This window comes from Trachypithecus francoisi, unplaced genomic scaffold (genome assembly GCF_009764315.1).
Source record: "Trachypithecus francoisi isolate TF-2019V2 unplaced genomic scaffold, Tfra_2.0 Lachesis_group11, whole genome shotgun sequence".
NCBI lineage: Eukaryota > Metazoa > Chordata > Mammalia > Primates > Cercopithecidae > Trachypithecus > Trachypithecus francoisi.
This window is the reverse complement of record NW_022681456.1, coordinates 85,846,859-85,863,667: the sequence shown is the minus strand read 5'-3', so window position 1 is coordinate 85,863,667 and position 16,809 is coordinate 85,846,859. Positions and strand designations below refer to the sequence as shown.

Here is a 16,809-nt window from a genome sequence, read left to right as displayed (position 1 = left end):
TTGAGAATTTCATCTTCTTCTGAGGAATCACTGCATCATAGCTATGCCTGTGTGAAGTCTAATGTTTGACCAACCCACAATCCAACTGAATGAAGAGACTGTAACATTATGATTTGAGTGGTGCTTTTCCTCACTTTGTTAACCATTATAACAATAGCACAATTTTTTTAAAACAAAGCTAGATTAGTTTTGGCTTCTTAAACTTTACATTCGTGTAGTTAAGCTGCCATACATGCTCAATGGGAATAGTTTGTAAGTTGAAAATACCGTAAAATTTTTTTTTCAAAGATACTTTAAAAAATAATAGTAGACCTGAAAAAATGAAATTATTGGCCATCCTAGGGCCCTCTTGATGATGCAACCCACTGAAACAAGAATGATACAAGGGAGAATTAGTTGGCCCTGGAGAGCCCATTCAGAATGAGAACAGGCCTCATGTTTAAGGACCTCTCCAGGGACCTCCCTCACTCTCCAAGGCCTAGAGCTGAGACGAAGTCCCTCCGGCCATTGTTATTTGGGAGGTAGATTCAAGGCTTCCCCCTGGACAGAAAGGCTATGGTAATATTTCCTTGCTCAGAAGTTTCACTTCTGCATTCTCTAAAGGAAGGACAAAGCCAAGGGAAGCCCACAGAGCCCTCTCCTGTCTGTGGCTTTTGCTCCACTCTTGGAAAGGATGCCGTACAGGGATCCTCCATTCAGGGCATCTCGTCGGCCTAGGGAGCCCAGGTGAAGGCAAATTTCCTTCTCATTCAAATCAGTCTTCTCCTAAAACTACCCACTCTGGGAACCCACGAGGGTACAAGTCATGAATCAAGATCAGATTCTCATTGATAACCTTCCTGAGTTAACCATCAAGGGAAGGGGGACTAGCCACTTTACCTTCCTCTGATCTAGACTGAATCCTGTAACTGTCCATTTTGCCAGTTGTTCTTTTATTTCTCACCCCTATTTCTGGTCTTTAACTTCCCTGTGATGCACAAAAATGATCCAAGTTTGACTTGGCTTTTTTCAAATCTTTTTCCAAATATTCCAAAAAATAGCACAGTCTTTGTGGATGCCCATGTTAAGACCTGAAATTGCAGTGAAAACAGTGGACATCACAGATTCACAGAAACACTGGAATGGGAAGACCTTGAAATGACTGACGTTCACTGTCATACACGTCCGTGTGGAGAGACCACCAAACAGGCTTTGTGTGAGCAATAAAGCTTTTTAATCACTTGGGTGCAGGCAGGCTGAGTCTGAAAAGAGAGTCAGCGAAGGGAGATAAGAGTGGGGCCATTTTATAGGATTTGGGTAGGTAAAGGAAAATTACAGTCAAAGGAGGGTTGTTCTCTGGTGAACAGGAGTGGGGGGTCACAAGGTGCTCAGTGGGGGAGCTTTTTGAGCCAGGATGAACCAGGAAAAGGACTTTCACAAGGTAATGTCATCACTTAAGGCAAGGATCAGCCATTTTCACTTCTTTTGTGGTGGAATGTCATTGGTTAAGGCGGGGCATGGCATTTTTCACTTCTTTTGTGATTCTTCAGTTGCTTCAGGCCATCTGGGCATATACGTGCAAGTCATAGGGGATGCGATGGCTTGGCTTGGGCTCAGAGGCCTGACATTCACAGTCCTCATTTCTATTCAAGGGTTTCCCCTTGCCTGGCTTCTGTGAAACCAATACACTCATGTGTCATTTCTGCTTGGATTGACACAGATGGGGAGAAGAGGCTTCTATTTAGTACCAGAAACACCCCAGGAAGACTGTTTCCCCATCTTTTCAATTTCTAAGCTGGTAGCAGGTATAGTGACTCACCTGTAATCCTAGTACTTTGGGAGGCTGAGGAGGGGTGATCACTTAAGGCTAGGAGTTTGCAACTAGCCTGGGCAATATAGTGAGACCTCATCTCTAGAAAAAAATTAAATTAAAAATTAAATTTAAAAAAATCTAAGCTGGACTGAGGCATGAGAAAAGCTTCAACCTAGGAGACGGAGGCTTCAGTGAGTTGAGATTGTGCCACTGCACTCCAACCTAGGCACAAGAATAAGACTCTGTCTCAAAAAAAAAAAAAAAAAAAAAATCTAATCTGGAATGAACTTTATAAACCATCTAGTTTTCCCAGAATTTTTTTTTAGAAACTTAAGTGGCTTATGAGCTTACAGTGGCTGAGAGAGAACTTGCACCATGACCAGGTCTCATAATACTTCTATCAGACACTCAGACACTCATCATGGTCTGCCATCCAGATCGTCAGCCAAAATGTTTATTGCTTATTCACTATACCAGTTAGCCCTCCTGTGGTTTAAGCTCAGTTCCTTTTGGAAATAGAGAATAGCACTTCTCAGTATCAACTCCCTTCACTTCCTTCTCCAGCCTGAATAATCCCTGCTCTCTTCGTCCTTTCTAGATCCGATTCTCAGAACTTTTCCTCCCCACCTTCTCTACCATGGCGAATAAGTTACTGCCCTAAGCTGGAAAGGACTGACGCAGCCTGACATGGCAAAGCTGCCTCCGCTACAGAATCTGTCCTGGGTCTGCCCTGAAGCTTTACTGCCAATGCCTCATCCCCAGGCATGCCCTGACGCTGATAACCCATTGGAGCATTCTTTTCAGTTCTTGTCAGTCAAAAGGGAAACTTGAGTGCTCCATGGAAGTCAGCAACATGACCACAGTCACTGTGTTTGTTCTCCTAGGACTGTCCAACAACCCTCAGGTTCAGGCATTGCTCTTTGTTCTGTTCCTGGTGATTTATCTCTTGACTCTACTGGGGAACCTGCTGATGGTGCTGGTGATCAGTACTGATTCCCACCTCCACACCCCCATGTACTTCTTCCTGAGACACCTCTCCTTCCTGGATGCTTTCTATTCCTCAATTATTGTGCCTAAACTGCTAGAGAACCTTCTTTCTAAGGAGAAGACAATATCCTTCCTTGAGTGTTTCACCCAGATCTCCCTGGTCATATTTTCTGGAGCTACTGAGGCTTGCCTCCTCTCGGTCATGGCCTACGACCGATTTCAGGCCGTGTGTCATCCGCTGTTGTATGTGGTGGTTATGAACAGGAGGGTGTGTGCTGGCCTGGTGGGATCATCCTGGGCCATAGGAATCGGGACTGGCCTAATTAACACCCTCCTGCTTGCTCAGCAGCACTTCTGCGGCCCTAACGTCATCCGTAGTTTTGCCTGCGAGCTTCCTCCGGCGCTCTTATTGACCTGTTCCGACCCCTGCGCTAGCATCGCCTCCATTCTCACCACCATGTCAGTCCTGGGCCTTGGCACCCTTGTCCTTTTGCTGGGTTCCTACAGCTGTATCATCACAACAGCCCTGAGGATCAACTCTGCCACAGGTCGGAACAAGATCTTTTCCACCTGCTCTTCCCATTTCCTTATGGTCACCATCTTTTATACTTCAGGAGTTCTCAGGTATGTCATTCTACACTCCTGAATATAAATGTGGGATATTCCTTACCCTAGGTGGTCTCCGTTGGCAGAATAGAGCATTACAAAATAGCAAGACGTTCAAAAGGCCTGGGCTCTAGTTCTGGCTCTACCAGGGACTAGCTGTATGAATTGCAAATAATCTATTTTCAGCTGGGTACGGTGGCTCATGCCTGTAACACCAACACTTTGGGAGGCCGAGGTGGGTGGATCGCTTGAGCCCAGGAGTTGGAGACCAGCCTGGCCATTATAGCGAAACCCCGTCTTTACCGGAAATATAAAAATTAGCCAGATGTGGTTGCATGTACCTGTAGTCCTAGCTACTCGGGAGGCTGAGATAGGAGAATTGCTTGAACCTCCGAGGCAGAGGTTGCAGTGAGCAGAAATTGCACTACTGCACTCCAGCCTGGGCAACAGAGTGAAACTAGGTCTCAAAAAAAAAAAAAAACAGAATCTATTTTCTTTCTAAGGCTTCAATTGTCCATTCTGGAAAATGAGTTTAGACCAAGATAAAGATTTTTCTACTTCATTAACCTAAGATTTGGGAGTTCTCAAAAAGAAATCAGAGAACCTTTGTTAGATTTTTATTCAGTGCTAGACAAAAAATAAAACCTGTCTTTGAAACATATGCCATCTTTATTTCCTACTGGGAGATGTCGCCAAAGCTTACGTATATTGTAGCAATTTACTAGTCATTTACGGTACACCAGCTGCTTTACATTGCCAAGTCAATTTTAGTATGCACCACACTACAAGAGAAATATTATCAACCCACTTTTAGGTAAAGAACCTGAGTTTGGGAAGCAATCAGGTAATTTCTCAGCAGTCCTAGAACAAGCTAGTAGTGGAGCCACAAGTTGGACCAAGATCCGTGCCCTTCTTTACCATGCTTCTCAAACATCGACAGCTCTGGCTGCCTAGTCCTCCCTCACTAGGAGACAAAACAATCGACGCCTGTGCTTTCTACTAGTAAATTGAAGGTGGATTTGCACAAATTGTTCAATACGTTTCTCACCTGCCTGTGATTCAGAGAGAAGCCAAGGATGGAAATGGATGATAAGAATAGTCCAGTACCTGTAGTCTAGTGGCTGGGAAAGAAAAAATAATAAGTAAAAGAAAAATAAATAAATAGCACAGGAGAGCTCAACTGAGCTGTACACCAGTCTCTTCATCTCCCTTTGTCTCAGTTTCCTCATCTGCCATAAGGGATGTAACTACTTACTTCACAGAAATGTTAGAAAGAATAAGTTAAATGACAAAAATAACAGTAAAATGACTATTTTTTTAAATAACCCAACACATTGGAACCCACAAGGAATATCCTTGGGATAGTCTATTCCGATAACTACGGTGCCACTGCAAAAAAATAATAATACTAGTGCTTCTTTGGAAGATACTCCGAGTGGTACTTAGCAAAATGTACTCAAGATTTTAATCTTATTATTTTGGAATCATATTATGTGCTTAACACATTTTCATCTCCCATTTTACCAGTTTTGGTTTCTTTTCCAAACCAAGGAAAAATGCAACTAAAAGGACAGATGTTTGTTCCACTCAACTTTATACAAATAATAGGCAAGGATTCTGAGGGTGATTCCCAGGGCCATAAAAGTTGGGAATAATGACAACATTTTAAACTGAGCGTACAGTTTTACATGAACAGTCATCACAAGGTGAGAACATTGTGTTTCTGTACTGTTGCATATAAAGAGGAAAAAGAGAAAAATTCCTCATATAATCATCATAGCTATTAAGGAAGAATGTTTTGAAGAGTATGAAATGCTATGGAAGTGTATGAAATTATTATTAATTCTATTTTTTTGTTTTACTTTTTATCTGTCCTGAATATTAATTCTATTAAAACCCGCAGCCTTTGATATGCTGCAGAACTACTTGTTCTTCGGGACAGCTCCTGTAACTTTCTGTGTGAGCTCACTTACGTTTGGAAGTGTTTGAAGGCAGAAATGACTGACTTTTCACAGATCAGCCATTTCTAGATGCTGCCACCAGAGAAAGTCAGCTCTGAAGACCTCCTTTGCAGAGTCTTTGCAGGGAGGGGATGAATTGTTGCTGCCAACAGTAAGTATTGTCACCATTGTCATAAGTGGCTTTCTGTGCAATTCCCTTCAAGGTATATGATTCCAGCATCCGGCTCAGCCCTAGAGCAAGTGCTCTCCGTGCAGTACAGTGTGATAACCCCCCTGCTGAACCCCCTCATCTACAGTCTGAAGAACCAGGAGGTAAAGGTGGCTCTGAGGAAGATGCTGGCCAGGAAGTCCAGGCTTCCCTTGTAGCCCAATGCCCCTGCCTCAGCAGGAGGAAAAGTTATGGGGAAAAAAGGACGGAGGAAGAGCTATCACCACTCAGCTACCTCAGCATTCATCTCTCTCCAAAACAGAGACCTTAGTTTCTCTTCCTCCAATGCCCAGCTCTCAGCCAAAGGCAATGAGGAAACTGTCACAGAGCAGGTAACACCCATCAGATGGGGCCCAGTCGTTATACAAGAAAATCCTCAGGGCATCCCTGGCCATTTCTACAGCTAATGCTTTTTCCTCTCATTTCTTGCCTTTTTTACTCCTCTTCTTCCTGCCTCTCCCTCTCCCTTTTACTTATGTCTATGCACAAAAAATAAATCAACCTATCAGACCACTAGCAAGTGTCCTTCTGCATTCTTGGATAGTCCCATCTTGGCACTGTGACCCAACTCCTCTTTTGTTCTCATGCCAAAAAGTACTTTTAAAGATCTACATCCCATAACAACTTAGAAAGAAATCAAATAGACCGGGCATGGTGGCTCACACCTGTAATCCTGGCACTTTGGGAGGCTGAGGTGGGCAGATCATGAGGTCGGGAGATCAAGACCATCCTGGCCAATATGGTGAAACCCCGTCTCTACTAAAAATACAAAAATTAGCCTAGTGTGGTGGTTCATGCCTGTAGTCCCAGCTACTTGGGAAGCTGAGGCAGGAGAATTGCTTGAACCCAGGAGGCAGAGGTTGCAGTGAGCTGAGATCATGCCACTGCACTCCAGCCTGACAACAGAGTAAGACTCTGTCTCAAAAAAAAAAAAAGAAATCAAATAAAATAAGAGTGTCTCCTCCTGTCTTCATCCTTAACAAGTAGCAGCTAAAGTAGAACCTAAGCCAGGTGTGATGGCACATCCCTGTAGTCCCAGCTACCCGAGAGACTGAAGCAGGAGGATCATTTGAGCTCAGGAGTTCAAGGCTGTAGTGTGATGTGCTCACACCTGTGAATAGCCACTGTCCTCTGGACTGGGCAATGTTGTGAGACCCCATCTCTACATAAACAAATAAATAAAATAGCACCTAGCAAACAGTGTATCCTCAATAACCATTTGGTGACAAATCAAGCAGTGAAAGAAGGAATGAATATGGATCACCCGAAGTCTTTTCTCTTGCATGATCTCAGGAAATGGGAAGAGGGGAGTATCCCCCTTTAAAGTATAAGAGTCTTCAAAGCAAAACCTCTAATAGCTTCTGTATCCCCAATATCTAGTACCTCCTGTCACCTAATAGGCTCTTAATTAGTGTTCAATAAATGAAAAAAATGGAGGATGAGAGAGAAGGAGAAGTGGGAGAAGAAACATGAAAAGAAATACTTGAGGCCGGGCATGGTGGCTCACGCCTGTAATCCCAGCACTTTGGGAGGCTGAGGTGGGTGGATCTCCTGAGGCTAGGAGTTCAAGACCAACCTGGCCAACACGGTGAAACCCCATGTCTACTAAAAATACAAAAATTAACTGGGCATGGTGGTGGGCACCTGTAATCCCAGCTACTTGGGAGGCTGAAGCAGGAGAATTGTTTGAACCAGAGAGGCGGAGGTTGCAGTGAGCTGAGATTGCACCACTACACTCTAGTCTGGGCAACACAGAGAGACTCCATCAAAAAAAAAAAAAACAAAAAAGAGGTCAGGCGCGGTGGAGGGCAGATCACCTGAGGGCAGGAGTTCAAGACCCGCCTGGCCGACATGGTGAAACCCCATCTCTACTAAAAATACAAAAATTAGCTGGGCATGGCAGCGCATGCCTATAATCCCAGCTATTCAGGAGGCTGAGGCAGGAGAATTGCTTAAACCCAGGAGGTGGAGGTTGCAGTGAACCAAGATCCTGCCACAGCACTCCAGCCTGGGCAACAGAGCAAAACTCCATCTCAAAAAGAAAGAAAAAAAATTTGATTTTATCTAATACAATTCCTGTCTTCATAACAAGATAGGTGTCAGGGAAAAGTAGCAGGGAGGAGAAAGCAGGATAAGAGGAGAGAACAAAACTCTGTATTGCTGTGAACCATTTTGAGTCTTTCTCACGCAGAGCTCAGTAAATGGTCTGCTCTCTGGAGCCTGCCCGCTTCCACATTAGTCTGGATGACTTCAGACCTTTGCTTGGCTTAGAGCTTCATTTTAGGCCTAAAGGAAAGATAAGGAGGTAGAGAAAGCAAAACAGATGCTCAACTGCCATACTGCCTCCTATTCGGCTCTCAAGAAAGTTCTCAGGAAGAGAACAGCAGTTTCCTGTCCTGCTTCTACCCAAATGCCAAGAGAACTGCATCTATCAAGCCTGCTTCTATGCCCAAAGAAAAAGAAAAGTTATCATGTGAGGAGATGACATGTTAATGAGCTTGATTGTGGTGATCATTTAAGTGTATACATACAACAGAACATCAAGTTGTACACCTTCAACATTTACAATTTTAATTTGTAAAAAAGGAGGAGGAGGAGAAGGTGAAGAAGACTACTGGTGTGTATGTCATGAAGCTGATCCAGCCATACCTCACTGGATAAAGGAGGCAATGTATAGATTTATTGATTCATTTTCTCAAAAGAATTCATAATTCAGTGGACACCATATTAGACATTGAAATTAAAAAAATGTATAGGCCGGGCACTGTGGCTCACACCTGTAATCCAAGCACATTAGAAGGCCGAGGTGGGAGTTTAAGACCAGCCTGAGCAACATGGTGAAATCCCATCTCTACTAAAAATTCTAAAATTAGCTGGGCATGGTGGCAGGCACCTATGCCCAGCTACTCCAGAAGCTGAGGCAGGAGAATCGCTTGAACCCAAGAAGCGGAGGTCACAGTGAGCCGAGATCATGCCACTGCGCTCCAACCTGGGCAAGAAGAGCAAAACTCCGTCTTAAAAAATATATATACATAAGCTAGTGTGGGGAAAATAAGTATAGACTAGGAACGAGAGAGTTTGCCTGAGAATTCCAAATGCAGACCCCAAATGCCTTTTGTAGTGTTGCTTGAACCAAAGAACATGGCATTTTGTTTGTTTATTTGATTTAATACATGAATTATTTTACAACTCAACACACTACAATTAAACTGAGTAGAAACACAGAAAAACTGCTCTGTAGTACTAGTACAGAGTAGGCATCTAGAAACATTTGTATCATAACCCACTGTAACCAATGAATAATTGAAAAAAACAAAAAGATGTCTGTCATGCCAGTTCCCTGGCTTCTATCTGTTCTTGATCTTCTGACCTCAGGCTGAGGTTCTCTCTGCAGATAAATCTCTTACTGTCAGTTCCTTCAGCAACGGCTCCTGAAGATCATGAACTCATGTACGGTGTACTTGCCCTCACAGGTGAACTTCCCTGTCTTCTCTGTGGGATGAAGGCCAGGGCTGTGGAGCGAAGCAACAATGCGAATGTCATTCTCAGCTTATTCAGAGTGTGACAAATTAAACTGTAGTTTGGAATGCTGGATTGTTAAAGCAGGAAGTGATCTCAGAAAACTATCTAGACCAAAATCCTCATTTTAAGATGAGGAAACTGAGGTACAGAGAATGGAGATGACCTGCCCAGGTTCAGACCATCAAAAAGTAGCAGAAACAGATTTTAGGACCCAAATGTCCTGATTCTTCTTCTTTAACATATCCCATAATTATTTAAATGAATGAAGTCCTGCAAACATTCTCCTTAAAAACAAGTAAAGCACAAGAAGAAATAATGGAGTGGAGAGTCCAAACCAAAAGGTCCCATGTTCTCAGATTCTTCATCATCACTGTCAAGGCCCCTGTTCTCTCTCTGGTTTCCAGAGACAGGAAGAGTTCCTTTCACAGCTCCTCATGAAGGATAAAGAAATCCTTCAACCCCCTCAAGTCACCCATTTCAGATTCTTGGGTTCCCACCCATGCTCTTCCTTTTCCCAACCCACATCTCCACTTGCCAAAATCCCCCACAGGCTTTAAAACCAGCCTAAATGCTCTCCCTTTCAGAAACCCTTTCTTGATTCCTTTTTCCCAACATCCCCTCCAAATAAAAATTATCTTTCCTTTTGTGAATGCCCAGTGCACATTTCTAACCTCTCTTATGATGCTTATAACTCTCTTCCTTATATTGTAACTATTTATTAATGTTTATCTTATTTCTCGCATTAGTCCTTGAGGGAAAAGGCCATTCAGCCAACTTTGTGTTTTTGTTTTTTGTTATTGTTTTAGTTTTTTGAGATGGAGCACACAGGCTGGAGTGCAATGACACGATCTCAACTCGTTGCAACCTCTGCCTCCCAGGTTCAAACAATTCTCCTGCCTCAGCCTCCTGAGTAGCTGGAATTACAGGCACCTGCCACCACACCTGGATAATTTTTGTATTTTGAGTAGAGACAGGGTTTCGCTGTTGGCCAAGCTGGTCTCAAACTCCTGACCTCAAGAGATCTGCCCACCTCAGCCTCCCAAAGTGCTGGAATTACAGGAGGGAGCACCACACCTGGCTAGTATTCAGCCAACTTTGGATCCCTCTACAGTTCCTTAAATAGATTAGGTGATCAATAAAAGTTTGTTGCACTGAGTTGGTGCAGAAAGTAACCTTCACCTTTCTATTGTAAATTCAGTCTACTTCTTCTTCAGTAGAGACAGAAGGTGGCTATGACCTACGGCTTCGGTGTCCACCTACTCATCCTATTTCTTCCCCTTTCCTCCAGGGGGAAAAAAAATACAGCCAGTGACTTCAAATTGGGATCTTTATTCAAGACAGAAGTGAAATCTGTGCTGTAGTGAAAGCGCCATCGGGGGCACTGAGCAAGGGTCTAGAGCTCAGTGCACCACTCATGCATTTCCGGAAAATAGTCCTCAAGAGTTCAGTGATGTCACTACAGTGCCCAAGGCTCAGAGACAGATAAACTTTGGGGGAGCAGAAAGCAGCAAACTGAGGTGGCGTTAGGGAAGAGGCGCTCCAGGAATGTGGGGTGGGCAGGGGTGCCAAGGACAGCAGATGCTCACAACTTCTCACAAAGCCACTGTTCCAGCTTCTCAGTGCAGAGGGCTTTATGGGCCAACCTGATAATGGAGAAAGGGACAAGGTGAGTTAGCTGACTGAATCTTGGCTTGAATTTCCATCTAGATTCATTCCCAGGAAGGCTGAAGTGAAAGAGTGTGGATGAGAATTACAGTAAGACATTCCTGGCCTGATGTCAAGGGACACAAGCCATCAAGTGGAATACAGTCCATAAAAAAATAATCCAAGAAAATTGTAGGGTTAAAAAAAGAGATGCAATGAGACCAACAGCTTGCTTGAGGGCATAGAACTAAGCAAGTGGAATTAGACGTCCAAATCTAAGTGAAAGGAGGCCTGGGTCTGAGCCCTTCATTAGGCAACCCCTTGTTAGGAAAGTTGCTACCGAGGAGTGGAGCGAGAGAGGCTTAATAACAGAAACCTGAGTCTTTAGGTAAGTTTTGTTTCAGAGACTGTATTCTAGATTAAATGACCAAGAGATAGGGTAAGAGGAAAGGGGTGCTGGGCTAACGGGGTAAGGAGAAGGAGGATGGGGAAATAATAGAATAAGGATTCACCAGTAGTCAATTCCTTTAATATCCAGGATCTTCTTGGCACACATTATGTCATCAGTAATGTCATCATCCAGGAACTCTGGCAGGAGTTACAGGGAAAGGAATGAGAGAGCTGAGAAGTATTGCCCAGAAAGGCACTGAGTTCCCCTAACCCCTGGATCCAGTGGGTTCTCTAAACTCAAGGCTTGTGCCTGTTGTCTTTTTATATGAAAGGACCAATGTGGTAATGTCTAACCCTGGGTAGGGACTTCCTTCATTTCCCTGGGATATCTCTGGAGGAATCATCAGCTTCATCAAATGACTTACCCTGAAAATGCAGAGAATAAGATTCCAAGACTCTCAGACTGCTCAGATTGTCTACCCCCGAACCTCAGAGAACTGTCTGGGGATTTGATGACCATGAAGAATCCAAACAGCTTCTTACCCAGTACTGCCAATTCAAGTCCCACAATTTTTGTAGAGCCCAGCCAAGGCAACGAAGCCCGAGGTCTGCTTGGCACTAAAAAGGAGATTATCCCAAGGGCAGGCCTCAGAAAAACAGAGAAAGAGGGTTATAGGGGCTACTCACTGTCACAGGAGATGTCGCAGATATTCCTTGACTGAGGGACCTGGCTGCTTTTGCACCAAAGCTTATTACTGATCTGGAAGAGTCCATATTCTGTGCTTCCATTGTTTTCAACTATGGCTTGTGTGTCATAACCACTGGTGTGAAACATGGTACAGATGACTGAGGGAAAGATGAGAAAGAGATACCACAGAGATGTCCAGGATCCGCATAAAGGAGGAATTGTAATTCTAAGACATAAAAATGGTTTCCAGCCAATCTCCAAAGATGGCAAAGCTCAGAGTTTCTTGATAAGATGAGATGGAGAATTCCAAAAAAAGTCAGACAATAAGAGAAAGAAAGGATAGGAAAATAAATGGGGCCAGGTGCAATGGCTCACACCTGTAATCCCAGCACTTTGGGAGGCTGAGGCGGGTGGATCACAAGGTCAGGACTTTGAGACCAGCCTGGCCAACATGGTGAAACCCTGTCTCTACAAAAAGTACAAAATTAGCCAGGCACGGTGGTGGGTGCCTGTAATTCCAGCTACTTGGGAGGCTGAGGCAGGAGAATTACTTGAACCAAGGAAGCAGAGGTTGCAGTGAGCCGAGATTACACCATTGCACTCCAGCCTGGGCAACAAGAGTGAAACTCCATCTCAAAAATAAATACATACATACATACATGCATACATACATACATGAAATAAGAGTATGCAAATGAGCAGAAAAGAGGATGATTAGATAATTAAGTAAAAGTGGAGGAGCGAAGTGGAGGAAAGAGGGGACGGAGGAGAGAATCACATGAGGAATGGATGAAACAAGGAAGAGGGGAACTCACGTTCAGGCAAAGCAATGCCTCCATAACCATCTATGTCTTTCAGCAGCTGGGACAGCTCACATTTTGTAAATTGCTTGGCCGGGATGGCAGGGAACAGGATGCCCACCAGGAACAGAGGGACAAACGACCTCATTTTGGCTGCCACCAAGAACCTGAAATGGAAGCATCACTCAGTTTCATTTCTTTATATTCATGCAGAAAGCCTCAGGGGCTCTGGCACCAAGCCCTACATCTAGGAAGAGAATGAAAAGAGACTGGTCATGCCAAGACAGAAATGCTGAGCCTGCCAGCTTCCTTCCATAATTCACCCTACTTTTCCTTTCCCTCTCCCAGTATCTAGTCCATACCAGGTATTGTTCTCTGCCCAGAAAGAGTTCAAACCTTGATCCAGCTTCCCATTTGGCTTTGTTTATCTCTTTGTTTTTTGTAGGGTTGGTTCTAGGAAGCACTGTCTCTGGTTACTTTAGGAACAAAGAAGGCCATGGGGGCAATATAAGTGAGGAATCAGAAAATACAATAAAGTTCTATGGCCAGCTTCCCCCTCCCCACTAGAGACATACAGAATGCCGAGAGGGGGTGTATGTCATCACATGCCGCAGTCTCAGGATCAAAGCTGGCACTTGTCCAACCAACCCAGCCGTGTAACAAAGCCCAGAATGAGTTCTGAGCTCATGACTGAAGGCTCGGAAATAGAAATAGAATATGGGAATGTAGACTACAACAATCAGATATAACTTGGATCCTGAGATTTCCTACTTAAGTAAAATGCATAATTGAAAAGCCTGTATGAAAGCATCTAGGCCAGGCACAATGTCTCACACCTGTAACCCCAGCACTTTGGGAGGCTGAGGCTGGTGGATCACTTGAGCCCAGGAGTTTGAGACCAGCCTGGGCAACGTGGTAAAACCCCATCTCTACAAAAAAAAAAAAAAAAAATACAAAAATTAGCTGGGCATGGTGGCATGTGCCTGTAGTCCCAGGAGGTCGAGGCTGCAGTGAGCCATGTTCACTCCATTGCACTCTATCCATCCTGGGATACAAAGTGAGACCCTGCCTTTTTTTAAAAGAAAAAAGAATCTAAGGCCGGGCGCGGTGGCTCAAGCCTGTAATCCCAGCACTTTGGGAGGCCGAGACGGGTGGATCACGAGGTCAGGAGATCGAGACCATCCTGGTCTACACGGTGAAACCCCGTCTCTACTAAAAAATACAAAAAACTAGCCGGGCGAGATGGCGGGCGCCTGTAGTCCCAGCTACTCGGGAGGCTGAGGCAGGAGAATGGCGTAAACCCGGGAGGCGGAGCTTGCAGTGAGCCGAGATCGCGCCACTGCACTCCAGCCTGGGTGACAGAGCAAGACTCCGTCTCAAAAAAAAAAAAAAGAAAAAAGAATCTAGCTATTATCAGATTCCCCACCCCTAACCACTTCTACGATAAATAACCAAATACTACATTGGCATTGAGACATTACATAAATCTAAGACTAATAACTTGTAGACAGCCTCAGAGTTGGCCACGGAAAGTGGGAAAGACGCAAGCCAGTGGAAAGATTGGACTTCAAGACTGAACAAGCTTGTGTCTGGAACCTCTATAAGATCAGTGCCCCTAAGCAAGTAGGGCTAAGGATACTAGTTCTGAATAGTTCCTTTAATTTGCTGGCATCAAGCTTCATGTTATGGTGACAAGTAGCTGTTAACTCCTTCATGCCACCATTCATCTTCTTATCCTCATCTCTAAACCTGAACTGATTTCTTCTTTCTTCTTCCTTTTTTTTTAAACCAAGTCTCACTCTGTCACCCAGGTTGGAATGCAGTGGCACGGTCTTGGCTCACTGCAACCTCTGCCTCCCAGGCTCAAGTGATTCTCCTGCCTCAGCCTCCCAAGTAGCTGGGACTACAGGCATGTGTAACCATGCCCGGCTAATTTTAGTATTTTTAGTAGAGACGGAGTTTCTCCATGTTGGCCAGGCTGGTCTCGAACTTCTGAGCTCAGGCAATCTGCCTTCCTCGGCCTCCCAAAGTGCTAGGATTAAGACATGAGCCGCTGCACCCACCAACTTGATTTCTTATGTTTCAGGGAACATTTATCTCAATCAATCTGTTTAAGACTTACAAACTGACGGTCTTCCATATCATTATCTCCTACATGTATTCAGAGTCAGGGAAAAGTCCTCTCAGTTTAATCCTGTCTTCTATACCATGGATAACCAGTATATGAAGTGGCAGGAGTGAAGGGAAGGTGGAGGATCTTGGTGTGCCAGGAGGGATGAGCAGAAAGTCCTGATAGCAAGAGATACATGTTCAGAAACACAGCAAAAGTGGAGCCACTCCATTTCTCCACATTCCACCCAGAGGCACTGCAAGGGTACACGACAGGAATGGGAATTCTATCACGCTAAGCTTTGTTGATAATATGGCTGAGGGTGACCTTGAACCATGTGGGAGAGGGACAGATAAGAAAAACTTGTGCTGAGGACTAGTCCTTCCAATAGTGGAGTCTTGTGTAAAATGCCTCCTGCCCTAGGCTATGGACTAAGTACCTGTGACAGAGTAAAATGGTGGGCCAGGGTCTCAAGAATCACAGGGGTTTTCTACACTTTCGGCCAAGTCAAGACCTAAGGCAGCAGCCTGCTTGCCTGTAATTTGATTATACCTCGGCCCTTCACTATAAGCAGTAAAAATCAGCATACAGGTCAGGAATCACAACTAAGTGCAGAAAAGAAAATAAACATGCCTCCGGCAAAAGGAACCATTATTTCCCTAGAAATGTTTGTAAAATACGATACCTGGGAGTCATCTGAAAAAGAGGATAGAAAGTGTCTAATGGAAACAACTGCAAACATCCAGAGAAAGATGCAGCCTCTTGGAGATTGTCCAAAGGAGAAAAATACACAATGATTACAGCACTGAAAGAGGAAGTATGTGGAAAGAAGTTAAGCATAGCTCCTGGAGAAAAGTTCTCACTCAGCTCTCCCTGTCCAGGAAGAAAGCTCCTGCCAAAATCTCCCTTTCCAGAGAGGTTTACTCAGGGTGCTCTGCATGGAGGTCGAGAGCTGAATCAAGATGGTGAAGAGGCATTTACAATAAACTTACCTGGGTTTTGTTAAAAATAAACTAAAAATTACGTTCGTTCTCTCAGATGCTGTGGGAAAAAACCCAGGTTTCTAAAACCAGAAATCACCTTTTTGGAGATGAACAAAATAAAAATGTTATTTCTAAAAATAAATTTCTTTATTTATAAAATAAAAATTTCAGGCTGGGCATGGTGGGGTCGCGCCTGTAATCCCAGCACTTTGAGAGGCCAAGGCAGGCGAATTACTTGAGGTCAGGAGTTCGAGACCAGCCTGACCAACATGGCAAAAGCCCATCTCTACTAAAAATACAAAAATTAGCCGAGCAAGCTGGCAGGAGTCTGTAATCCCAGCTACTCAGGAGGCTGAGGCAGGAGAATCGCTTGAACCCAGGAAGTGGAGGTTGCAATGAGCCAAGACCGCACCATTGCACTCCAGCCTGGGAAACAGAGCAAGACTCCATCTCAAATAATAATAATAATAATAATAATAATAAAAGTCTTTATTTCTAAAAATAAAGAAATTGAAAGCATGTGTTTCAAGGCACGTTTTCCATGTGAAACTGTAGTCTGTAGGTGAGTTGGCATTTCTAGACAGAGCCGAGGCCTACCATTTAGAAGGAACACCCTGAGATCCACAGTAATAATGGCCATTACATCTTACAGTTAATATCCTCACCTTGTGCCTGCAGTGGCTCATGTCTTTACTGTCAGCACTTTGGGAGGCTGAGGCAGGAGGATCACTTGAGGCGAGGAGTTGGAGACCAGCCTGGGCAACATAGCAAGACTCTGTCACTACAAAAATATAAAAATTAGCCAGGCATAGTGGCACGTGCCTATAGTCCTACCTACTCGGGAGTGGCATGTGCCTATACTCCTAGCTACTGAGGTGGGAGGATTGCTTGAGCCCAGGAGTTCAAGAATGCAGTGGGCTTTGATTGTGCCACTCACTCTAGCCTGGGCAATAGAGCAAGACCCTGTCTCTATTTTGAAATACATTTATATCCTCATCTTGTTCTACTTTCTCTCATAATTCAGGAAAATTATCACTAGATAGACAATGATGCTAGATCTTGAAACCCAAATTTCATGCAAATGTTTAACCAAATTAAAGAGTTAATTAAAGCAACTA

At 44.1% G+C, this 16,809-nt stretch overlaps 2 protein-coding genes across 3 annotated transcripts in view; one reads left to right on the top strand and one right to left on the bottom strand.

Annotated features, from left to right (window-relative positions):
* The first annotated feature begins 2,645 nt into the window (after positions 1-2,645).
* On the top strand, positions 2,646-5,712 carry LOC117091076 (olfactory receptor 8S1-like). The gene is made up of 2 exons (XM_033223556.1): positions 2,646-3,403; positions 5,550-5,712. Exons 1-2 carry the CDS (start codon positions 2,646-2,648, stop codon positions 5,710-5,712), a joined length of 921 nt encoding a protein of 306 aa, XP_033079447.1.
* A 4,673-nt stretch (positions 5,713-10,385) lies between these two features.
* LALBA (lactalbumin alpha) overlaps positions 10,386-16,809 on the bottom strand; it is a 37,638-nt gene continuing 31,214 nt past the window's right edge. Inside the window, exons 2-5 of one of the 2 annotated variants that reach the window (XM_033223555.1) lie at positions 12,614-12,765; positions 11,798-11,956; positions 11,233-11,308; positions 10,386-10,719 (exon numbers count right to left, since the gene is read on the bottom strand). In XM_033223555.1, the coding sequence (XP_033079446.1) occupies positions 10,659-10,719; positions 11,233-11,308; positions 11,798-11,956; positions 12,614-12,765 (448 nt within the window). In that variant the 3' untranslated portion in view covers positions 10,386-10,658. The remainder of the gene's footprint in view (positions 10,720-11,232; positions 11,309-11,797; positions 11,957-12,613; positions 12,766-16,809) is intronic. The other variant, XM_033223554.1, reaches the window with a different exon arrangement.

Bases quoted from the DNA above. Each gene is read 5' to 3' on its own strand.
- LOC117091076 (XM_033223556.1), top strand. From the start codon at position 2,646: ATGACCACAGTCACTGTGTTTGTTCTCCTAGGACTGTCCAACAACCCT. The intron at 3,404-5,549 runs GTATGTCATTCT...ATTCCCTTCAAG, and splicing joins TATACTTCAGGAGTTCTCAG to GTATATGATTCCAGCATCCG.